Raw genomic sequence first — 25974 nt, 5'->3', positions numbered from 1 at the left:
GCTGTCACACAAGTCCCACTGGGTCCTTATGGGTTAAACCCTGCTTTTCTGGTGTTTCCCTCTTTTTGTTTTCAATCACTCCCTTTTTCGCTTCGTTAACGATAATAACCTTGATTTGGGCCACGTTCGCCTGCAGTCTGAACGTAGCCGTACACAGCCAACCCATGCAGATCCATCCAAACCCAGTCACATCATCACAGTTAAATCTCCTCAGATAAACCCTTTTCTTTCTAGGACAAACCTCTGCTGATTCTCTGAGCCTCCGCATATTTGCTCAAGCTATATTTGTCAAGAAAAAAGAAGCAGTGTTTTTTTTTTGTTTTTTTTTTGAGGCGATGCCTGCGACAGCCAGGGCTGGAGGTCAAACTCAGAGTTGCTGTAGCCTCATTCTGGACTCGGCCACCTGACATTCCCCGACATCTCCGTCCACGTCCAGCGGGTTGACAGAAACAGCAGACTTCTATTTCAGTCCGACTCTGACTAAATGATGAACATGTTAACGGGGGAAGAAAAGGGAAAAAGGCCAAAAGGGGGGAGGCTTTTGTTTCAGCTGATTGTGTTTGCGTTTGTGTGTGCGCGGAGCTTCACAAACGGAGGTGGCATGTTCCATTACCCGTCCATGATTTAAGCGCACTCTCAGGTAATAGTCAGAGCCGGTGAGGTCAGCAGAAGGCCAGCGCAACGGAGAGGGAAGAGGGAAGAGGGAAGAGGGAAGAGGGAGAGTCGGCGTGGTGGAATGAGGAGGGTAATAGCAGAATAAAAAAGAGCTAAGCGCCGAAACTGAATGAAAAGAGCAAAGGAGGAAGTGAAGAGAAGAAGTGGGCAGGCGTTACCGAGTGCCAGCGCTGACGGACGTGTTGGCGTGGCGGCGTTCAGGGTGGATGCGTGTGTGTTTGTGGCAGGCGTTTGCTTTTATGACACGGGCAGGCAAGACTGGCTCAGCCGTCACTCCAGAACACTCAGAAGCACACCACCACCTGTCCACTCCGATCAGGGGGGGCTACGTCCCTCTGTCTGGACGGAGCGTGACGGGAGGATGGAAAAGCAACAAAAAAAAAAAAAAAAAAAAAAAAAAAAACAGCAGAGGAGGAGGACGGAGGAGATGGGACAGAATGGAAACAAAATCCACAAGCAGAGTTTTTTTGGCGGCGTGTGAATGTGCAGTGACAGGCCGAAGCGTGGGCTGGACGTCCACTAATGTCCTTCACCGTCCTCCGACTTGTGCGATGTGATTAGTTAGTCACAGCCTTGTCACTCAGTGTTTTCGTCAGGTCATCATTTGGGCGTGTCAGAGAGGACGGCCCCCTATGCCCGGACGTCCAATCAGAACCTCCGACTGAGCTCAGCTGACTGACACCTGGATGTGAATTCACTTCGGTGTCCTTCGTGTTTTTACCTCGAATTTGGATGAAATTTTCAGGAAATGTTGAAACTGGCACAAGGAAGTAATGATTAAATATTGGTGGTGATCGGGGGGGGGGGGGGGGGGGGGGGTCTACATGAACTGTCGGTTAGCAAGATAACGCAAAAAGTTATGGAAGGATTTTGATGAAATTTTCTGGAAATGTTGATACTGGTACAAGGAACCAAGGTTATTATCGTTAACGGAAACTAATGAAATGACTAAAACGAAAAGAAAAAAACAATAACTAACTAAAACTGTATTGTATGTTTACAAAACTAACTAAAACTTGGAAAAAATTATAGATAAAATTCCCTTCGTTTTCATCTTTGTAAATGTCGGATTGATACAAAAGCAATTTATTTCGTTCTAGCTAGCGGCACCATATGGTCCGTCACTTGTGTTCACTTGTGGTTTCCAGTCGTCTTCTGGTCCCCACTCTACCTGGAAACATGGAGACTAAAGCAGCAGAGTCCTGTCTGGGATTGATTTGAATACAACGACAGTGAAGAAGAGAAAAGAGACGACTAAACTAAAATTAACACTAAAACTAAACTAAAACCAAGCATTTAGAAAAAATGAAAACTAATAAAAACTAGCAAACCTACTCTAAAAGACTAATTAAAATGAACTGAATTAGAGAAAAAAAAGTCAAAACTAAATAAAACTAAACTATAATGAAAAATCCAAAACTATTAGAACCATGCAAGGAACAAATGATTACATTTTGGTGGTGGTGATGGGGGGGGGGGGTTCTGTCTGTTTGTTAGCAAGATAACTGAAAAAGTTATGGGAGGATTTGGATGAAATTTTCAGGAAATGTTGATACTGGCACAAAGAAGAAATGATTACATTTTGATGGTGATCGGGGGGTATTTTCTGAGTACTTTTCTAGTTTGTTTATTTTTCTCTCTTTCTATTCTACTTTAGCTACTTATTTTTCTTAATTAGACAGTTGTCGTATGTATTCTGTACTGATACATGTCAATAGTGGATTTACATTAAGAATCAACTTCTTTCTTTCTTTCTTTCTTTTTCTGTTTGTTAGCAAGATAACTCAAAAAGTTATGGAAGGATTTGGATGGAATTTTCAGGAAATGTTGATACTGGCACAAGGAACAAATAATTAAATTTTGGTGGTGGTGATGGGGGGTGGGGGTGGGGGTGGGATTGTGCTCTCCGAGTACTTTTCTAGTTTGTTTATTTTTCTCTCTTTCTATTTTATTTTAACTACTTATTTTTCTTAATTAAACAAGTTTCGTATGTATTCTGTACTGATCACATGTCAATATTGGATTTACATTAAGAATTGTCTTGTTTCTTTCTTTCTTTCTTTCTTTCTTTCTTTCTTTCTTTCTTTTTCTGTCTGTTAGCAAGATAACTCAAAAAGTTATGGAAGGATTTGGATGGAATTTTCAGGAAATGTTGATACTGGCACAAGGAACAAATAATTAAATTTTGGTGGTGGTAATCGGGGGTGGTGGTGGTGGGGGGGTGATCTGCCTTGCTCTCAGAGTGCTTTTCTAGTTCTGATGCTGTTTTTAATGGTTTTTTTTTTTTTTTTTTTTTTTTTTTGTGCAGAACTTTGGTCAAACGTCTTAAATGTACTTCATATAGGACTGTACAGTGGGTTGGATGTACTATGTACTGTATGAAATGACATAATTTATGCAGCGCAGAACTTAAATTTATTCTGCTGTATTTGCATAAGTGCCTCATAGTCTTTCCTTATGTAAATTGTTTTACTTTGCCTTTAAAACGTACCTTCACTAAATGTATTTGTGGTATAGTAGCGGATGCATACATCATTTTACAGCTTCTTAAAATTCCCCTGATGCAACTGACGAGGACAAAATGAAACAATCTTTGCTTTTTTTTCACCTGGTTAAAGCTGAGGGAGGTTTTTCAGTTTCAGATGCAAACACATGAATCTGTGTGCTGGTCTTTTTTAAGTCCTGTATGAGCAACGGCTTAGTTTACTCACTAAAAAAAGATGTGCTGACTCTTTTGCTATTTTAGTCATTTCCGACAGATGACCCGAGGAAATGTTGATTGTTATTTTATCGACACAAACAGATGTGTCGCTGAATATCCAATAGTGCAAGGAGAGTGTGTTAAATAGCTGGTTTCCATCCAAATGTAGCACAAATTTATCTGAATTTTCAGAATACTGGGGAGGGATGCAAATGTATGCAGTTTTCCTTCCAGTAGATGGTAAGACTTGGATTATCTTCATTATGATTTTAAAGTTTTCCAGTTCATTAGTGTTTCATACATGAACAGACTTCCTCAGTTGTTGATTGAGAATCTCTTACATGTATGAGGTTTAACGTGGGTGAGGTGTGACCTGGATATTTTACTAAACACATTTTTTCTTCCTCCATTTAAAGGAAAATCTGAAAACACGCCAAAATATCTCAACGAAAAATGGACTCCAAACATGTCCAAAGTGTCAGACAAACCAGAGTTGTTTTTGTCCAACCTGTGGACACTGGATAATACTGTCCATAGTTGTCCAACCTGTGGACGCCACAGACATGACTATATATGCATATTAAAACACTCTATTAAACACAGTTTCAACAGCAATTTGTACAATATGTACTAGAAAATATATGATCAATGTGATAATTAAAAGAAATTTACATAAATAAGTGGCAAAAATATTGTAATTATGTGGTTGTATGTGTCATAATGAGGGAAAGGTCGAAGGTTGAAGAATCTCCAATTAGATTATCAAACAGATTATTGATCATCCAAATACTCAACAGCTCTATTATTTGTTGTAGCTCTACGTATTAGAGATGTAACAATATGACAATTTCATATCACGGTTATTTTGACCAAAATTATCACGGTAATCATTATTATCGTGGTATTTTTTACAATACACCCACTGAAATAATGTAACCAAGTTGTATTTTGGAAAAAAAAATACATAAATAAAATAAAAAATAAATAAAATAATAGGAACAATGTACTTTCTTTTGGCAGAATATCAAATATAAAATATTAACATGTAAACATCAAATATACAAATGTGCATTAAAGATGGAACCTTATGGCCACTGTTTGACCATTTTCCATAACAAGTTTGAGTTTTAGTTTCTGTTTCATAGATAGAACGATAGAAAGAATGATAGAACGATAGAACGATAGATAGATAGATACATAGATAGATAGATGCTGCTTCTCCAGGACATGTGCAGTACCATGAGTTTTAAAGTGCAGTAATCAAACACGGTTATCATGATAATTACAATTTAAACAGTAATACTAACCGTCGGGAACTTTACCGCGATTTATCGTTATACCGGTAATCATTACATCCCTACTACAGATATATATATATATATATATATATATTTATCCATATATTTTCCCTCCAATCTGAGTTGACTCAGAAGCTGCACACTCACATTGGGAATGTGAGTGGTGGACGGAGGGAGGGGTGTATTTCTCTCAGGAATGGCTAAGAGAAAGGCAGAGGGTGTTCTCCTTCCATCCGTGACAGATTTAGTCATAAATCTGTTGGATTAATACACAGCCTCCCAAGGACTCTTGTGGTGTGTGTTGTTGAAACACAGGAGTCACTTAAAGCCAGACTCCAGGCACTATTTGTCTTGGGCTCTCTTCCCTATCATGGTTATTGATGTCGCAAACGCACACAAGCCCATGGACACACACACGCACACACACACACACACACATACACGCACACACACACATACACAATGAAGGAGAGGACGGTTAAAAACAGTGAAAGGGTAAATGAGAGGAAAATGAGATGTTGGAGGAACGTGTACGATAAATTAGAAAATACCAACTCCTTTTATAATTAGCTCCAATTATTTTACACAAATATGCACAATTTGTGAGAGTTTACAATTAGTTCTATTTTATTAAACCCTTTATTAAACCCTGGGACATTATTTCTGCTGTGAACTGTCGTCTGTTTCAGGTTCATTAAAGCTGCTGTGAGTATGTGTTCCTTTTGTTCAGTGGTTTGGTTTTACTGTGTTTTAGGGTCAAAACAGGTGAAACTAGAAAAGCATTCGGAGAGCGCAGACCTCCACCAAGGCACATCAGTCACCCCCCCGCCCCTGATCACCACCAAAATTTAATCATTTGTTCCTTGTGCCAGTATCAGCATTTCCTGAAATTTTCATCCTGTACACAGAGGGGGAGGGGTAAGGGGGAGGGGCCAAGGGGTGACTTGAGATTCTTTCTTTCTTTCTTTCTTTCTTTCTTTCTTTCTTTCTTTCTTTCTTTCTTTCTCTGATGTCTTCACAACTAACTTGTGTAAGAAAATATCAGTATCACAATATATCGTGATATTTCACTATACGATACTGTATTAATATTAAAAAGTACTGTATTGATATTTTTAGGTATTTATTCAAATGCAGACATGGCAGAGGTTAATTTTATTTTGTTTTTCAAGCTCTTTTATTTCTATATTCACATGGGTATTTTGTCCTGTTGTTGTAGTATTGTGATATTGCAGGTCATAAATGTAATTTTTTGAAATTGATAACGCTGTTTTATTAAATAATGGAATGAGTAATCCAATCATCCTAAAGGCACTTTTTATTGTCTGAAAGAGCCAAATGGTTTTTTTTGTTTTTTTTTTTTGTGAATGCACAAAAATAATGTTATGATGTTGGATGATTCAGGGACTGAACACTATGTATTCTTTTCACAACAGAATACGAACATTTAAGCAGGAACTTAAACTGTGATGTCTGTAAAACATTCTTTATTTATTTGAGTGTGTGTTTTCTTTGTACTGGTAAAGCTGCATGTTAACACTTTATTCATCCAAATGCTGCACTATAAAGTTTTCAAGGAAATAATCTTTTTAAAAAAGAAACAAAAAAACAAAAAAATCCCCTTGTTAAGAGTATTGTGATATATTGCGATATATCATGTTGTGATCCTAGTATTGTGATTTGTATTGTATCGCCAGATTCTTGCCAATACACACCCCTACTTAGGAGTGACAGACAGTTTAAGCTTGACAAAAAGATAGTGATTTGATTTATAACGTGAAACATATCGATATCGTCTGATATGAAAAAAAAATATGGTGATATGATTTTTTTTCCCATGTAGCCCAGCCCTACTTTATAGTCGTTAGGGGTGTGAGAAAATATTGGTTCTGCAATATATCACGATATTTCATTTCACAATACTGTATAGATATTTTAAAGTACTGTATCGACATTTGTAGGTATTTATTCAAATGCAGATATCGTGGAGGTTCATTTTCGGTTATTTGTTTTTCTTTTTTGTTTATATTTTATTTATTATTATTTAACAAAATAAATAATGTTCGTTCCTTTGTTGGGAATGCACAAAAGTACTGTTCTGATGTTAGTTCTGAACTAATAGAATCTGAACATTTGAACAGGATCTGAAACTGTAATGTCTGTAAAACAGAATTTCAGTTTGAACACAGGAACATTTTGCGATATAGCATTAGATCCTGTTTTGATCAAATTAAAATGTGTTTAGTATTTGTACATATTTCTGGTGTAATTCAGTTCTTCAAGGAAATAATAATTGAAAAACAAGAAACAAACAAAAAATGGCCTTTTAAACCGTATCATGCTATATCGTGATATATCGTATCGTGATCCTAAGATTGTGATTTGTATCTTATCACCAGATTTTTGCCAATACACAGCCCTATTCACAACTAACGTAGGAGTGACGGAAAATTTAAGCTTGACAAAAAATACTGATTTGATTTATATCATGAAACATATCGATATCATCTGACATGAAAAAAAAAGTTATCGTGATATGATTTTTTTCCATATAGCCCAGCCCTGCTTTATAGTCATTGTACAATCATACATATCGTAAGTAAATAGACAGTATGACGAAATTGGAGTACTGTCCCTAGGGATGTAACAATATGAAAATTTCACATCATTGTTATTGTGACCAAAATTATCACGATTTATCATTATTATCGCGGTATTGTTGAAATTGTGCTCAAATGTTCAAAAAGCACTTATACACACACTGAAACAATTTAACCAAGTTGTATTCAAAAATAAATACATAAAATAATAGGCGTAATGCAATGTACTTTCTGTTGCAGAAACATTCAAATATTAACCCTTAGTGGTCTGAGCCTATTTCGTCCGTTTTCAGTACTTTTAATTTTGCCTTTATATACTATATAAAGAAATGTTTACTATACCCATGTTTGATATCTTTTTTTCTCAGCACAACTTCATCTATATCATCTCCCTATAATTGTTTTCACTTTAACCTACTGTATCAACACAAAAGGACAAAAAACACACAAAAAATATAAAATCCGATTTGAAAAATGTATCTAATTTATTGCATAAATATCACACAGATGCTTAATGAACCTTTTCAAAGACTTTAAAAGTGAATATTGGTTCCAAATATTAGGTACAGAAAATCAAAATTGTAATAAAACTATACTCAAATATTTGACATAAAAGCAGATCTTCACACAGGTGTTTTTACCCTAAAAGTGCGGTAATCAAACACGGTTATCATGATAATTAGAATTTGAACGCTAATACTAACCGACTGCAATTTTACTGCGGTTTATCGTTATACCGGTAATCGTTACATCCCTAACTGTCCCCCATGGAACAAAGGAAACACCACAAACAGGATATAATTTATATATGCAAAAATATGCATATGAGCAAAATAAATAAATACAGCGTGTAGATTTTTTATATTATTTCATTCTGTTTCTCTATTCTTAAAGGTGTGCAAACATAATCAGTGAGCGTTCTCTTTCTTCCCATCTCGTTTTATTGCTAGAAGTCTAATTGCCGTCCCTGGGGAAAAGCCTTTACTGTCGCTCTCCGTGGTCGTCTTCATCCTACAGGGAAATAAACTATCTGCATGCATCCTCCTTTCCCCTATTAAAGATGCCCCCTGAACAAATACACCTCTCTTTGTATGGAAATGGAAGTCCGAGCGCCGTCGTCGTTCCAGGTAGAGCTGCTCCTTTTTTTTTTTTTTTTAACTTCCCATAAGGAAGCTGAACCTCTAGACATTAATGCAGCCCACAGCACCTCGGGCGGAGAATGAGTGGATGTCGACTCATTTCCATCTTCATTTCCACGGAAGGGAAGTAAAGTTTAATTCTTTGTGGGTTTTGACTGGAGGTGAGGCGCCAGTTAATGCCTCTTCCTTCCCCCGAGAAATACAGTTAAAATGGGTGAAACTGGAACTAAAACTGGTGGAATCCGACTTGAAAATTACACAAAATGTGCTTCGTAATAGCTGAGATGAACAGAAACGGTTCGGGTTATGTAAAGGGTAAAGACCAGAGGAGCTGCGCATTCTGTCAGATCGTGGTTTATAACATGGAGTTGAACACTTCTGAAGTCAAAACTGAAAAGGAAACGACGTCTGAGCCGAAAATACCATCAAAATATCAAAGTTCGCACTGTTCATTACCGAGAATTATCAGGATAAATGTGAAAGCCTATGTTTTTAGCTCAGTCAGATAGGACATGAGTTTATGTGAAGGAGCTGTCTTCGCCATCGCTGTCTTCGCCGTCGCCGTCTTCACCATCGCCGTTGCTGTCTTCGCTGTCTTTGCCGTCTTTGTCTTTGCCATCGTTGTCTTTGCTATCATCTTCGCTGTCGTTGTCTTCGTCATCTTTGTCTTTGTCATTGCTACCTTCATCATCGTTGTTTTCGCCATTGGCTCATCATCGCTGTCTTCATTGTGGCTGTCTTCGTCATTGTTTCTTTGTTGTCGCTGTCTTCATCATCGATGTCTGCATCGTCGTTGGCTTTGCCAACATTGGCTTTGTCATCTCAGTCTTCATCATCGTTGTCTTCGTCATCGTTGTCTTCGTCATCGTTGTCTTCGTCATCGCTGTCTTCGTCATCGTTGTCTTCGTCATCGTTGTCTTCGTCATCGCTGTCTTCGTCATCGCTGTCTTCATCATCGTTGTCTTCATCATCGTTGTCTTCGTCATCGTTGCCTTCGTCATTCTTGCTTTTGTCATCCTTGCCTTCGTCATCCTTGCCTTCGTCATCCTTGCCTTCGTCATTGTTGCCTTCGTCATCGCTGTCTTCATCATCGCTGTCTTCGTCATCATTGCTTTCACCTTCTTTGCCTTCGTCATCGTTGCCTTCGTCATCCTTCCTTTTGTCATCGCTGTCTTCGCTGTTGTCTTCGTCCTCCTTAGCAGTTTCTTCAAACATCTTCTGCAACAAAACTACTGTTCGGACTCATTTCAATTTTCAATCTGTATTTTCCTTTGGAACAATATCTACAAAGATTGTTCACAGTTTTGAGAAATTTAGATTTTTGAATTTTTGACAAATCTTTCAAATATGAAAAATGTGCCTTTCCTTCTCATGGTCCATATGTTGATGGTTTATAACATGTAAATGGTTACACATACCAGTATAGTTACTATTGATCACTGATAGGAAAGAAAGAAAACTAAAGAAAATGCAAATTCATAACTATTATGGGTTAGATGTGGTTTGAATGTGGGCTGAATCAAAAAGGTTTTACAATTTCAATGTTTGTATCAGTTTATAGTGATAATTACTATGAAAAAGAATAATATTTATAGCTTTAGGAACAGTTGAATGGATAAATTATGTGGATGAAACAGATTGTTTTTATAAAAAGGGAAAAATGTGACAAAAATGAAATGAAAATGCCATAATAAAACAAAAAAAACACATATAGTCTCTGATTTGGTCCATTTTCTTTATTTTAATTTAACATGAAGTCAAAGTACCATCTAAATTCTCAGTCAACAGCATGAAAATGAAAAAAACCCTGTTTATTGTAACTCTGCTTTTTAGTCAGAACATGACAAAGAAAATTCACAAATGCACAAAAATCATCAAAAAATCTCAATATTGAAGTATTTTATTTCATTTGTTAGTGATGTGTGGGTCCAAGTATCATATGATACAAAAATGATCTCACTACAGTTGTATTTATTGCGTTTTTTCCAGCGTTAAGTGTCCCATGTCTGAGTTGATGCTGTAAAATCCACTCTGAGCCTTTCCTTGTTCCTTATTTCTGCATCGTTCTCTTCCATCTTGTAAAAACCGGAAAAGCTGCAGATTCTCACTTTCTATAATAACGGTGAAAAAAACACTCACTTTGTTATTTTGACACACAGTCTATTAACAGAACAGTGTTTCTCTGCTTCCTCTTTAACTTGTTCTGCTAAAGCCTGACGGAGCTGCTGCTGAAGAGTCTAAATCAGGGGTGTCAAACATACAGCCTGTGGTCCAGAACCGGTCCGCCAAAGGCTCTAATCCGGCCCTGTGGGATGAACATGTGAAGGAAGGAAATTACACTGAAGATATAACAACCAACGGTGTTAAAATCATTTTATTTCAGGTTCCACCTACAGACAAGTGGATCAGACTAGTAAAATACGATCATAATAACCTATAAATAATGAAATTCTGACAAATAATCATCAATTTTTTCTTTGTTTTAGTGAAAAATTAAAAAAAGAAGTGAATAACATAATCAATCTGAAATGTATTTGAAAAAATAAGTGTAATTGTACCATTATTTTGCCTGTTAGTAAATGTTTTATGCATTTGTAAATCCACTGTGATCTGTAAGTTTTAATGCACATGTGTAACGGATAAAAAGAATAACATCGTGCATTTTAGTTCTGGTTCCACTTTCAGCCCAATTCTATCTGAAGTGGATCGAACTAGTAAAATAATAACATAAAAATCTATAAATAATGACAACTCCCAAATGTTCTCTTTGTTTTAGTTTAAAAAAAAAAAAAGGAAAATTACATGATAATGTTTACATTTGCAAACTATACATTCACAAAAAATGTGAATAAAATGAACAAATATGAACAACCTGAAATGTCTTAAGAGAATTAAGTGTAATTGTACTAATGTTCTCCCTGTTTTTAAATGTTTGGTTAATGCACATGAGTAAATGATAAACTTAAGAATAATGTGTATTTTAGTTTCAGCTCCACATTCAGCCCAATTCTATCTGACGTGGATCGAACCAGTAAAATAATAACATAATAATCTAAAAATAATGGCAACTCTGAAGTGTTCTCTTTGTTTTAGTTTAACAAAAGTAAAATTACATAATGTTTACATTTGCAAGCTATACTTTGACTAAAAAGTGAATAAAATTAACAAACATGAACAACCTGAAATGCCTTAAGAGAATTAAGTGTAATTGTACTAATATTCTGCCTGTTATTAAATGTTTGGTGCATTTGTAGATCCACTGTCATCTGTAAGTTATAACGTACTTGGAAATGATAAAATGAAACATAATGTTAAAACTGCACTTTTTCTGGATTTTCAGTTTCATTTTATTCACATTTTTAAAGGATAGTTTGTAGATTGTACATTTTCTTTTTTTTTTTTTTTTCTTTTATTGTTATTGAAAAAGATGAGAAAATTTTAAAAAGAGGACATTTTTAGAAGAGTGATACAAATCCTCGGTGGCTACAGGATACAAACTTCATCCATTTGTCCCATATTGGTTCAAATGTATCCCTCTGGATTCTGACAGAGTAAGTCAAGTTTCCCATTTTGAATATTTGGAAGATGATCTTGTACCAGTCTTCTACTGTTGGTGGAGTTGGGTTTAATCACCTTCTTGTAATAGATGTCTTGCTGGCTGATAAAAGCGCCTGTAATAATTTTTTATCCTCCCTCCGCTCTAGTACAGTGACATCACCAAGATATCGATTTACAAAGTTGTAGATTGTACATTTTCATAGTGTGATTTTACTTTTTTCACTGCTATTATTTTAAAGCACTTTACAAACGGATGGTCTGATCACAGTACAGGGAGGGCGGGGCTTATTGTTCATTACTTGTAATGGTCCCTGGAGAAGTGGGTATACTCTAAAATTTAGCTTTTTTCTAGGTAGTCCAGTTGTGCTGGTAAATAAATAAATAAATAACTCCGAAAGAAATATGTAAATAAACAACAGTGAACATATGGTGGCAGTTAATAACCCTCATCTCTATATCTTGTAAAAAACATGTTCTTATAATGTTATACATGTTCTTTTTGACTCTGAAGTTCTGTTCCCCTCTTAATTGATAACCTCCCTCCTGATTTCGAAAATATCCAAAAAGTTTTTAGAAATCAGGAGGGAGGTTATCAATTAAGAGGGGAACAGAACTTCAAAATCAAAAACAGGACAACAACCTTAAAAAGCTTTGTTTATCAATTTCTGGTGTTAAGCTATGGAACAATCTAAGTGAGGAACTCAAGCAAAGTCCAACTATGAACCAGTTTAAGAAAATGTGCAAAAATATTTTGTTTAGCAGTTATAATTGATAATTATTATTTCTGACTATTTTCCTTTACCTATTGATATGGCACAGGGATTAGAGGCAGAGAAGCCTATGGGAATGTATATGTGTATGTATGGAACAGTGTTTATATGAATTTGTACATGTATATGTGAGTGTATGAGCATGGGTATGTATATGTGTGTATATGCATATATGTGTATGTATGTATATGTAGGTGTGTGTGTATATGATATATGTGGATGTGTATATGTATGCATGTGTGCATGTATATATAATTATGTATATGTGTATGTATGTGTGTATACAGGGTGGGGAAGCAAAATGTACAATATTTTGAGGCAGGGATTGAAAGACAGTGTATGACCAATTAGTTTATTGAAAGTCATGAGAATTTATTTGCCACAAGAAAATGTCCATAATAGAAAATGTTTTTATTCTATGTGTCCTCCTTCTTTCTCAATAACTGCCTTCACACGCTTCCTGAAACTTGCGCAAGTGTTCCTCAAATATTGGGGTGACAACTTCTCCCATTCTTCTTTAATAGTATCTTCCAGACTTTCTGGTAATAGTTTTGCTCATAGTCATTCTCTTCTTTCCATTAGAAACAGTCTTTATGGACACTCCAACTATTTTTGAAATCTCCTTTGGTGTGACGAGTGCATTCAGCAAATCACACACTCTTTGACGTTTGCTTTCCTGAGTACTCATATGGGCAAAAGTTTGTGAAAAGGTATGGATAATAGTGTTAGGTATGATTATGACATCAGTATATGTTTGGGTTCAAAACAACTGACGTAGTGTCTGCTGAGAAAAAACAACTAAATGTTCAGTGTACATTTGCTTCCCCACCCTGTATATGTATGTGTGTATATATGGATAGATGTGTACATATATAGGTGTATATGTATGTGTGTATATATGTACATATTGTTGGTTTAGACACAGGGGTCAGAGCTAATATAAGCTCTGCTTCTTCTCACTCCTTTTCGAATATGACTTTTTCTTTTTCCTTTCTTTTCTTTTACATGTATCATTATTTTATGCTTCCTTGAATTTTCATTTCTATATTATGTTGTGCAAAGAAGTCAGACAGTAGTGATCAGGAAGCTTGTATCATATCCATATTCGAAATAAATCAATAATAAAAAAAAATGTTTTTGAATTGGCTTATGTGTTCCTTGTACACATAAAAAATGTTGAGTTTTTTCTTCTGCTCAAATCAAATGAATGAATGAATGAATGACTGAACTGGTCTGGTCCACTTCAGGTCATGTTGGTCTGAATGTGGAACCTGAACTAAAATGACTTTGACCCCCATGGACTAAATTGAATCTTAGATCCACAGTCGTAATCCCAGCCCGTCTTCCTAACAGATGTGGAGGTTTGATTCCAGCCTGTGTGCGTAGAAGACTCGGTCTGACTGTGCCGAATGCGCTCATCATGCCGCTGCTTAGTAAAGACAGTTTCTGATGGGTGTGATTGATGCGAGACGCTGCGGCTTCAGCGCGGCGTGGCTGATGTGTTTGAAGGCTGTCTGTGTGAACGGACAGACTCTGAGGTAACATGAGCGGCGTCGGACTGACTCATCAGCCTCCTGATTGCATGACTTCAACCCCAGGCTCACTGACCCGCCTTAAGACAATTCATCAACTATTTATGACAGAGATGTCAAACTCATTTTCTTTCAGGTTCCACATTCAGCCCAATTTGATCTCAACTGGGCCTGACCGGTAAAATACTAACATAATAACCTGTAAAAAATGACAACTACAAAGAGTTTGCTTTGTTCCAGTGTGAAAAAATGACATTAAATTATGCAAATATACACATTAATAAACTATCCAAAGAAAACAGATGTGAATAACCTGAAAAATTTCTTAAGAAAGATAAGTGCAATTTTAACTCATAAAGACCCAAACATCCACCATCGACCAAAAGCATCTACTGATATAAGCTGATGATCCAATAATTCTGTCAATACATGTAAATAATTGGTGTAAAATGCAGTTTGTCGTCTTTTCATGGTCATCAGATATGACCCATTTGGACGTTCAGAGGCTTCGTAGTTACCGTGGAAACACCACCATCTTCTACAACATCGATTCCCCAGTCAAACACATGGAGTTGGATCAATGCCAGTGGATGGACACACTGGGTTTATGTTCAGTTCATGAGAGATTTGACTGAAAAAGTCACTTTTTCTTCAGTTTTTTTCAGTTTTTATATAATAACCTAAATACAAAAACAAACACAAAAAGGCCAATAAACACTGCCATACACACATTCAGTCCAAATTAACACTAGCAGCACAACCCCGCTGAACCCCTGCACAGACAAAGAACACATTTACAACAACATGAACAATACCCACAATGCAATGCGGAGACAAAAAGGTGTGGTCATGACTCAAACTTAGTGATTTAAATTCATTCAGCTTCAACTTTTTCGTACTTTGGACGATGTCTACAAATTAGTAGAATCTACTGAACATTTTATAGTAATGGAATCAAACTGAAATCATTTAAGTGCATTGGAATTAAAGCCTTTTAGTGAATACAAAGTCCAGCCTTACAGTGTTTATGTCTTCAGTGTCATTTTTACAAATTCATCCTGTGGGCCGGATTGGAACCTTCGGCGGGTCGCTTTGGGCCCACGTTCCACATGTTTGACACCCCTGATTTATGTGAAATGGGAAAAGAGCCGGCGGTATCCCAGCTGATACTGACCTCATCCTTTGGTTTGTTTGCTGCTGCTTTGACGGACACGGCGCCCACCGTGGCCCCCGCACCCATTAAGCTTTTGTGGAGCAGAAAATGTAAAGCAGTAAGTCACCCCAAACCTGAAATTGAAGCGGTGACAGCGCCCGTCCCAGCGAATCAGCGGCCAGATGAACGACATGTCAGCCACATAATAAACAGGGCTTTGGCCTACAGCCCCCGTCACTTTCCTAATCCCGTGGCCCCCCCCCCGGCGAGGGCCGAGCCCCGTCCCTGTCCACCATGGATGATTCACATTGATCCGAGAGGGATTGATATCCTCCAGCTTCTGATTTAACGCCCCCGCTCCCCCCCCCACTCATCTTTCCTAAAAGTCGGGGCTGCAGCACCGTCCACTCTCAGCCTCTTTCTGTACTTTTGTCTGTTTTATGGCGGGGGGGGGTGGGGGGTCCAAGATGTGGCACAGGGGATCAAACCAGCCCATCAAATGGTCCAACCCAAAGAGTTAGATTTATGAAATGCAGAAATGACACTGAAGATGTTAACAATCAGTGGTGTTAAAATCATTTTAGTTCAGTTGTCAGTCTTTTTATTCAAGACTTATTTATTTATTTATTTATTTATTTGGATCCCCATTTGCTGATGCAGAACATCAGCTCCTCTGCCTGGGGTCCTCCCATTCCCAACAGACATAACCGTATCCATTTACAAACATGAAACAAATGTGATTCACCCCGATTTTACCCTGTTAAGTACACTCAACAGTCAAACCAAGGTTCTAACAGTTTTGGATTTTTCATTCTAGTTTAGTTTTATTTAGTTTGGGCCTTTTTTTCCTCTAACTTAGTTAATTTTAATTAGTTTTTAGAGCAGATTTTCTAGTTTTTATTAGTTTTTGTTATGTTCTAAATGCTTAGTTTTCGTTTTTTTTATGTCTTTTCTCTTCTTCTCTGTCGTCGTATTCAAATCAATCCCAGACAGGACTCTGCTGCTTTAGTCTCCATGTTTCCAGGTAGAGTGGGGACCAGAAGACGACTGGAAACCACAAGTGAACACAAGTGACGGACCCTTAAATATCATATGGTGACAGCAGCTAAAATTGCTTGAGGAAGATAAATTGATTTCATATCAGTCCGACACTGACAAAGATGAAAACGAAGGGAATTTTATCCATAATTTTTATCCGTTATAGTTAGTTTTGTAAACACACAATACAGTTTCAGTTAGCTATCCTTTTTTTCTTTGAATTTTAGTTTTTATTTCAGTTAACGAAAATGTTTTTACAATCCTAGTTTTCGTCATTTCGTTAGTTTTCGTTAACAATAATAACCTCGAGTCAAACAAAACAACATTAACACTAATAATAATACTGCAAGATAAAATAAAAAACAACAGAAAAAAACAAACAAAAAAGTAATAATAATATAAAATAAATAAACCTACTTATAGGTGTGTGTGTGTGTGTGTGTGTTTGTGTTTGTTAATCTCATATGTTTGTGTCCACATGTCTCCTGAATTATTTTCAGCTGTTGGACTATTTGAGTTAGCCACAAAAACATCCATTATTCCAATTTGTCCACATTTTGAAAAATCAACAGAGAGTGAACAAACCAAAAGTACAACAGAGGAAAGCAAACACACATTTTAACAACCCTCATCCACCCCCCCACCCCACCCCCCCATCCCAGGACTTATGACGTATCACACCAAGGGAGGCCACATCAGTTCTGACTATATTCAGGTTGAGTTATCGATATGTTGTTGAAGGGGGATGGCAAATGGGCTCAGTTGGTAGAGCGAGTTGTCCATTGACCATAGGGTTGGCGGTTCAAATCCTGGCTCTGACTGTCCACATGTCGAAGTGTCCTTGGGCATGGCATCGCAGCAGCCGCACTCTGGTGTATGAATGTGTGTGTGAATGGGTGGATGTGAGGAACTGTAAAGTGCTTTGGGCACCATTAAGGTGTAGAAAATGTGCAATATGAGTTCAGTCCATTCACCAAATGTGATTAAACTGCTGTAGTTTATTATTATTATTATGTTTTCATCGGGGTTTGTCTGTTTGTTTGTCTGTTAGCAAGATAACTCAAAAAGTTATGGACGGATTTGGATGAAATTTTCAGGAAATTTTGATACTGGCACAAGGAACAAATGATTACATTTTGGGAGGGGGTGATAGCAAGGACTTCCATTCTTTCATTTGTTCTTTTTATCCCTCTTACAATCCCACCCTACCTGAAAGAAGACAGTTCTTAATGTAAATCCAATATTGACACGTGATCAGCACAGAATACATACGACAATTGTCTAATCAACCTAATGTTGAATGAACGAGTTTCACAACTTTATACAAAAAAACAAGAAAAGAAAACTGTCCACCACAAAGGATATTCATAAAAATTTTAAAAACTGCATCTGAAAAAACTGTTGCATCATGATGTTTCCAATATAGGCACTGATTTAATAAAAAACAAAAAAATCTGGTACTTTGCTGACATTTCCTGGGTCTCAGGAGGTTAAGAGAAATACATAGCTGAAATGAAAAAGAAAGAGAAAAATAAATAAAAGAAAATTAAAAAATAAGATTAAAAAAAAGGGTGGTTGGGGGGGCTCAGTCATCACATTCAGGCAGAGATGTCAAGGTTTTTTCACTATACTTTTTCACTATAGACCAGTGGTTCCCAGCCTTTTTTGCCTCGTGACCCCATTTTGACATCACAAATTTCTGGCGAACCCAGACATTCAAAACAGACATTTTTTTGCTAAAATTAATTTCTTTTTAACCATGTAATAGTTTGCTGTACTATGTTGTAAATAAACGTTCATTTTGGATGAAATTTAGGCTATAAAATGTATATTATTATGGACAGAGGCAGAAAAGCCAGGTTGAAATTACTCCACAAAAGGAGAATTGGATTTTCCTTGGACAGGATCTGTACAAAAACAATAAGTCAAACTATGAATTATGAAAGAGCTGCAGCATCTGAAACTGACCACAATGAACATTTGACACAGAAACAGAACCACAGTGCTGCAGTTTCACAGCCACAGTTTGTCATCTATGTTATGGATTGGGATTGTCTCTGTCAACTCACCATATATTTCTTTATTAGTAATTTTTTTTTTTTTAACCATCCTCTTGTGTTAGGGTCAGCACCGATCCATTTTAGATTTTAAATGCTTAAAAGAACCACATAAAATTTGTTTATTGCATCAAGGCTTTTTGACTTTGTCAGGAACCTCTATTTCAACAAAATAATACAAAAAACAAAAAATGTTTTCACTAAATTATAAAATGCTCTGGTTGAAATTATGACCTTTGTTTTGTTAGGGTCAATTTCGACCCAGTTATAAAAATGAAATAATAAAGCGGAAATTAGAGCCAAACCTGAAATCCTAAGTACACTGTCAGCCAGCTCCTCTCCCAATCATGTGAGCTTTTTGGGATTCTCATTTTGCCTTGTTATCCAGTTTACCTGCACAAAAACAACACAAGCACAGACGGGCATGTCCACACATGTGAGGTCAGTTCAGTATAGAGCTGCTGACTGACAGAGTGCACATGGAGGGGTGTACTGACAAAAAAAAGACCCAGAGGTCCACACCAAAAATATTCAAACCTATATTTTTATGGATAAGGAAGTCTGACAAGGAAACCAAGAGAGGAGAAACAAATTGGATGATAGATAATTGTTTTTAGTGTATTTTACAGTTGATTTAAGACATGGGTCAAAACCGACCCGTTAACATGGGAGATGGTAACAGAAAGCGAACACAAGACTTAATCAGTTATTAGAAAGTTCAGGCGACCCCACGTGGGGTCCTGACCCCAAAGTTAAAAAACACTGCTGTAGACAAATACAAACATTCGATCAAATGGAGATCAAATGTGACTGTATGTGGACCCTGAAAGAAAATGACCCCATAGCCCCCACCCCCCCACACTAGCGCATTCATGTCCATGTGAAGCTGCACAAGTTGAAATAACCTCCAGTTTTTTCACTTTGTCCCGTGTTGATGCGAGTCGAAAACAAAAGTGCCGGAGTTTGCAGAGTGAGTAAGAGGTACGGGGGGGGGGCGGACGATGGGAGACAGAAAGGTGAATTAGAGGGATGATTCCTCCAACCCATCGCTCTTGTCGCTGTAGCAGTGTTGCAGAGTAGAGGGGAAAGGGGAGGGGCGCGTTTAATGTGCACTGTATCATTCATAACAGTAAGACTGGCATCACTTGCTGCTAAATAGCATCATTTGTCAGAGGAAAGGGCTCGGTGCCATAGTGTTACAGATAAGCATTATAAAGATACCTCCACTGCACACACACACACACACACACACACACACACACACACACACACACACACACACACACACACAGTGCATTAGCCGAGCTGTGAGGAATGTTTGTGATTATGGGAGTTCCCCTTGACCATCGCTCTCTGCTTCAACACCCTGAAGTGCAAATTCCAACACCAGATATTTCTTAATCCGTCGCCAAATTAGCTTAAAACTTCCAAATCTGCCTGTGATTCATAGGAGAACGTTTAGCCCCTGCTGTTCCACCGGGCTCACTCCTATCTCTGAGCATCTCTTTGTGGATAATCCAAACCCCTATGGTTAATGTGTCGCTGCGTAGGAGTTAATCTCCCAGAAGACCGTTGGTTCTTGGTACATACTCTTAGTCTCCAGTGACCATTTATTATACTTCAGTCAAGTGCACGTCTCTGCACACGGAACGGACAATTCAGTCCTCAGTGGAAAAAAAGGGCCGGAAGGAGGAGAAAAAAAAAAAAAGATCAGTTATTATTGATGACTATGAGGTAAAATGCTTAATTTGCACCGTCTTCAACCAAATTATAACTCATATTGAAAGCAGCTGAATTTGCATAAATCTCATTAGACGCAATGAGAGGGGTTCATAAATCGTTATATTAATTAGTCATTTTTGCCACCCTTTCACAGGAAAATGGGGTGTATTAATAAAACGCGAAGGGGTGTGTGATTGTGAGGCCTAATTGGTTGTTGTGTTAAGCGACTGACAGGCCTGATGCACTCGTGTGTTGATGTGTGAGCGTCCGTCCGTCCGTCTGTTCTTCTTCAGTGGCCTCTTTCTACCATGGGGGAGATGGTGGGGGGGGGGGGGTCATTATGGCGTCCTGTCCGAGCAGTTTTGACCCCCGTCCGGTAATGAGCCTCATCGCTCCGGCTCGAAAGGGTCACGGTGTCGTCCTCGCTGCTTCTTCTGCCTTTTCTGTTCCTGATGATCCTCTGGACCGGGTCGGGTCAGACCGGGTCGGGTCAGACCGGGTCAGACCGGGTCGGGTCAGACCGGGTCAGAGCGGAACCGTCTCCAGAGCTGGAACCTGTGATGCTGCAGATGCTGTTAGGACGCTCCGCTCTGCTGATCTGAAAGATTAATTTAAGTTTGGTGAAAGATGGTGGTTCATGGTGATATTTGAACTGATAATAGTGTAGTTTTATTTTGGAGAAAAACCAGAATGTTAGATTAGATTAGATTAGATTAGATTAGATTAGATTAGATTAGTTTGGATTAGACTGGATTGGATTAGATTAGACTAGACTAGATTAGATTAGACTGTATTAGATAAAGTAAAATCAGATTAAATTAAATTAGACTAGATTAGATTAAATTAGATTAGATTAGACTGTATTAGATTGGATTAGACTAGTTTAAATTAGATTAGACTAGATTAGATTAAATTAGATTAGACTGTATTAGATTAGACTAGATTAAATTAAATTAGACTAGACTAGATCATATTATATTATATTAGACTATATTAGATAAAATTAGATTAATTACATTAGATTAGATTAGACTAGACTAGATTGTATTAGATTAGGTTAGACTGTATTAAATTAGATTAGATTAGATTGTTAGCATCAGATAGGCCTAGGCCCTGGGACCAACCCAGTCCATTTTGGTCCCAGTAGGCCAAAGTTCAAGGTCACAGCAAGGTCACAACATCTACAATTTTCCATCTGTCATCAATGAGACATTTTCCAAAATTCATAAAGAATTCAAAACGACTCCGATTCTCCTCCAGTTGGATCCACCTGTAGCTTAGAACAGTCTCTTGTATGTGGAACTAAATTGTCCACATCCACTGTGGAATGTGGACTCTGTGGACATTTACACTGAACACTGAAAATCCCATTTCCCACACATTTAAAATGAGAACTCAACTAATATTGATATGAATTGAATCTAATTGGACAGACACATGACTGGGACCAAGCTTCAACTGTTTCTGCTGTATGGAACAACCTGGAAACTGTTGGATTTAAAAAGAAACAGTCGATCCACACATGCACAGCGTTGGGGGTGCTTGGTGGAGGTTTGCGTTCTCTGAACACTTACACTCCTGTTTGTGCCTCAGAGTTCTTCTGTTACAAGCTTTTATTTTGGTATTCCACAAAAATAAAGATGTTCAAAGGGGCTAAGGGATTTAGCAGTGAGTCCATTAAGCCTGCAAATATCCTGTTCCTTAATTTACCGAATCCAAGGTCATTTAACTAATCGGAAGCGTTTGTGTTTGTGTCCGTCAGGTTCTTCGGTGGCCCAGCTGAAGGCCGTGGATCCTGAAGAAGAACCCCTCACGTACGGGATTCTAGGAGAGGAGGCCATGAAGTATTTCTCTGTAAATAAAGACACCGGCGTGGTCTGGCTTCGGCAGCAACTGGACCGCGAGGTGAGGCCGCTACAGATGCACGCGTTCCCCCTGTTATGAAAGCAAATGCATCATACTGTAAGAGAACACACACTCAGGACAATTTGGAAAATGGGAGATGGAATATGAATTATGGAGATGAAAGAGCGGTGAAAAAGTGAAGATTACAGGGTTTGAACTGGCTGTCTCATTCTGTTTCTGCTCACCGCTGCTTTGCGTGGCGGCTTTGTTCAGGGTTGGTGCTGATTATGTGTGTTTCTGTTTCCACCAGACCAAGTCGGAGATGCAGGTGGAGTTCTACGTGAGTGACATTCAGGAGGTAAGAGGCGGATTTCCACTCTGATCACTGTTATGACACCTCTGTCGAACGCCGACACCTGGATGTAGCCGGACCACATGCAACACCGAGGCCTCCCCTCAATCTGTCTCTCTTTCAGTCTCTCACTTTCAATATCACCCCGTTTTTTTCTCCCTTTCTCTCATGTAATCATTCTGACACCTGTCTCACTCAACACAGTTTAGTTGCTGAAACATACTGACGTTCAACCTACTCTCGCCTGCGGGTAATCTCTCACACACTTGGCCTGTTTTCTTTCACTTTAAATCTCGGCTTGGCACGGCTAATACACATTCTCAGCGACTGCCGTCCTCTGTCAAGTGAATGCGGAGGTGGTTTTTGGAAGAGTCTTACCAAGGTGTTTCCTCCCTCAGGTGATCAAAGACACAGTAAACATCCAGATTGGGGACGTCAACGATAACGCACCCACCTTCCACGGGCAGCCGTACACCGTCCACATCCCAGAGGTAAGGCTTACCAAAAGTGAAACTAACGACATAAAAGGCAGCAATTGGACACGTGATGTCAAAAAAAAAAGGTGCTGCAGAGAAAATAAATGAGGTAAAATTCCTTTATGAAGGATTGTTGCGATCTGCTTAGTGCCAGATCCACACACAAATGGCTTTTTCAGTTGCAAAACTGGTGAAAATGTGACAAAAATATAGCATCTAATTCACAAATTTACACTGTTATAGTGCACAGCCTGTGTTGGAGTGCAGAGATGCTGTGACACACAGCAAGAATAAGAGGAGCTGCTGGAACTTAAGGCTGATGATGTTCATTTGGTCTTCTGTTAATGTAATTATACTTTTCTTTTTTCTTTTGTTCAGACAAGGTATACTTTTAGATCAGGGGTCTCAAACATGCGGCCCGGGGTCCAAATGCGGCCCACCAAAGGTTCCAATGTGGCCCGTGGGATGAATTTGCAAAGTGCAAAAATTCCACAGTCAAAGCTGTCAAAATTATTTTAGTTCAGGTTCCACATACAGACCAATATGATCTACGGTCAAATAATAACATAATAACCGACAAAAAAGAATGACTGCAGATTTTCTTCTCAGTTTGATGTGGAAAAAAATATTACGTTATGTCTATGAATAATGACAACTTCAAATTTTTTCTGTGTTTTAGTGCAAAAAATAACATTAAATTATGAAAATATTTACATTTACAAACTATCCTGTAACAATAAAATGTGAATAACCTGAACAAATATGAACAACCTGAAATGTCCAAATAAAATTAAGCACAATTTGAACTCTTTTCTTCCTGTTCCTCAGTGTTTAGGGTCTTTGTAGATCTGATCCAGAATGCACATGGAAAAATGAGAAGTTGAGGAATAATTATTAAAATTGCACTTATTTTTCTTAAGAAATTTCAGTTTTTTCAGGTTATTCACATCTTTTTTGTTTAAATAGTTTATAAAAGTAAGTGTTTTCATAATTTAATCGGGTTTTTTGCAGTAAAAGAAAGACAAAAATTTGGAGTTGTCATTATTTACAGGTTATTCTGTTTTTATTTTACTGGTCCGGCCCCCTGCAGATCAAATCGGGCTGAATGTGGCCCCTGACAGAAATGAGTTAGAGACCCCTGTTTTAGATGTTTCCTGCTTGACAGTTTCCACTGTGACTCCAGTCTTCCTCAGAAGCGTCATCCGACATGCTTCTGACGTGTCATTTATCAGCTGGTCGGCTCGACGGACCAATCAGTCACAGTCGAAACTGTCAAGCGGGTAACATCTAAAATCTATACCTTTTCTGAACAAAATAAAAAATAAAAGTATAATTGCTGGAACCTATTTTGATGGGCATTTCATGACATTGTGTTAGATGTGAACTATGATAGAAGCATGAAACTTTGTCTGCAGTTGTTGAAAGCTTTGTGTGGTTGTGTATCTGCTCATTAATGACATGCAGTTTGAGGGTTTGTAGTTTCTGTAATTTTTATTAATGACTGAACTGTGGCTAAAAGGCAAAGAAACACCAGGAACACTAGAGACTGTGATGAAAAACAAGGGCAAATTGTGCAAATACTTTTGGCTGTACAGTTTGAGGATTTTTTTTTTTCGTTTCTGCCGTTTTTATTATTGGACTGACCATGGGCTGAAATGTAAAGAAACACTAGAAACTCTGATGAAAAACATGTAATTTCCAAAGCTACACTGTGTAGCTAATTGTGCTCAGCCTCTTTTGGAGTGCAGAGGGGCTGTGATGCACAGCGAGAATAACAGTAATTGCTGCAACTTATTTTGATGGGCACTTGATTATATTGTGTTAGATGTGAACTGTGATAGAAGCATGAAACTTTGTCTGCAGTTGTTGAAAGCTTTGTGTGATCATGTATCTGCTCATTTATGACATGCAATTTGAGGGTTTTTGCAGTTTTCTGTAGTTTTTATGAATGACCAAACTGTGACTGAAAGGCAAAGAAACACTAGAAACTGACGATAAACAAGGGCAAATTGTGCAAATCCTTCTGACTGTAAAGTCTGAGGATTCTTTCAGTTTCTGCAGTTTTTATTATGGACTGAACTTTGGCTGAAATGTAAAGAAACACCAGAAACTGTGACGATAAACAAGGGCAGATTGTTCTACCAATCTGTTTGGCTGTACAGTTTAAGGTTCTTTTCAGTTTCTGGAGTTTTTATTATGGTCTGAAATGCAAAGAAACACTAGAAACTGATGAAAAACAGGTAATTTCCAAAGCTCCACTGTAGGTAACTGTGCTCAGCCTCTTTTGGAGTGCAGAGGGGCTGTGATGCCTAGCTCTGCTCTCTGAAATCTTGGATATATTTATTGACATAATGTTTTAAGAGTCAGATAGTCAAACTTTAGGATTGCATTTTAGTCTGGATGAACTGAAAAAGAGTCAGACATGAATCAAACACATCTCAGACCTGATGGAGTTACATGAACAGCTGGAGATGACTTTTATACAGACATTTAAATGTTTTGTGTTAATGTGAAATATCACAGTAGTGTGAGAGTTTGTGTGTGATTGTGTTTCTGCTCTTTAACGAGATGTAATTTGAGGGGTTTTCCAGTTTCTATAGTTTTTATTATGGACTAAATTGCGGCTGAAACGCATAGAATCACTAGAAACTGAGATGATAAACAAGGTGCCAATCCTACGGTCTGTATTTGCAATAGCACGTATCATTAATACCACAATAACGCAAACAGGACCGAGGTGACGTCATATAAGAGCCTTTTCCTCGGCTGTATCTAACGTGAAAACGCTCTGGTTTGAAGGTTTGAAGGTTTGTCTCCTGAATCTAAGAAAAGGACTGAAAACATGTATGAAATTCACCGTAGGGCACGACTATTGTAAGAGAAGTAACTGCTTGATGGCTGCATCCATCAGCTATTCATAGTGCTTTTCTACCGTTCTGCTGTGAAAATGGCTGCATTTCACCTGAACTGCGATGCGTCTGTGATTTGGGATGTTGTCATCGGGCTCATGTTTAGAGAGTGAGTGCATCTTTTTCAATAGTGAAGGAAAACTCTCAGA

At 37.9% G+C, this 25974-nt stretch overlaps 1 protein-coding gene across 1 annotated transcript in view; it reads left to right on the top strand.

Annotated features, from left to right (window-relative positions):
- Window positions 1–25974, top strand: part of LOC115434551 (cadherin-23-like) — a 140290-nt gene that overhangs the window by 56661 nt on the left and 57655 nt on the right. Inside the window, exons 4-6 of the mRNA XM_030156587.1 lie at window positions 22006–22148; window positions 22399–22446; window positions 22839–22931. Of these exons, the coding sequence (XP_030012447.1) occupies window positions 22006–22148; window positions 22399–22446; window positions 22839–22931 (284 nt within the window). The remainder of the gene's footprint in view (window positions 1–22005; window positions 22149–22398; window positions 22447–22838; window positions 22932–25974) is intronic.

This window comes from Sphaeramia orbicularis, chromosome 15, assembly GCF_902148855.1.
Source record: "Sphaeramia orbicularis chromosome 15, fSphaOr1.1, whole genome shotgun sequence".
In the NCBI taxonomy this organism is placed as follows: domain Eukaryota; kingdom Metazoa; phylum Chordata; class Actinopteri; order Kurtiformes; family Apogonidae; genus Sphaeramia; species Sphaeramia orbicularis.
This window is presented reverse-complemented; position numbering and strand designations above follow the sequence as displayed.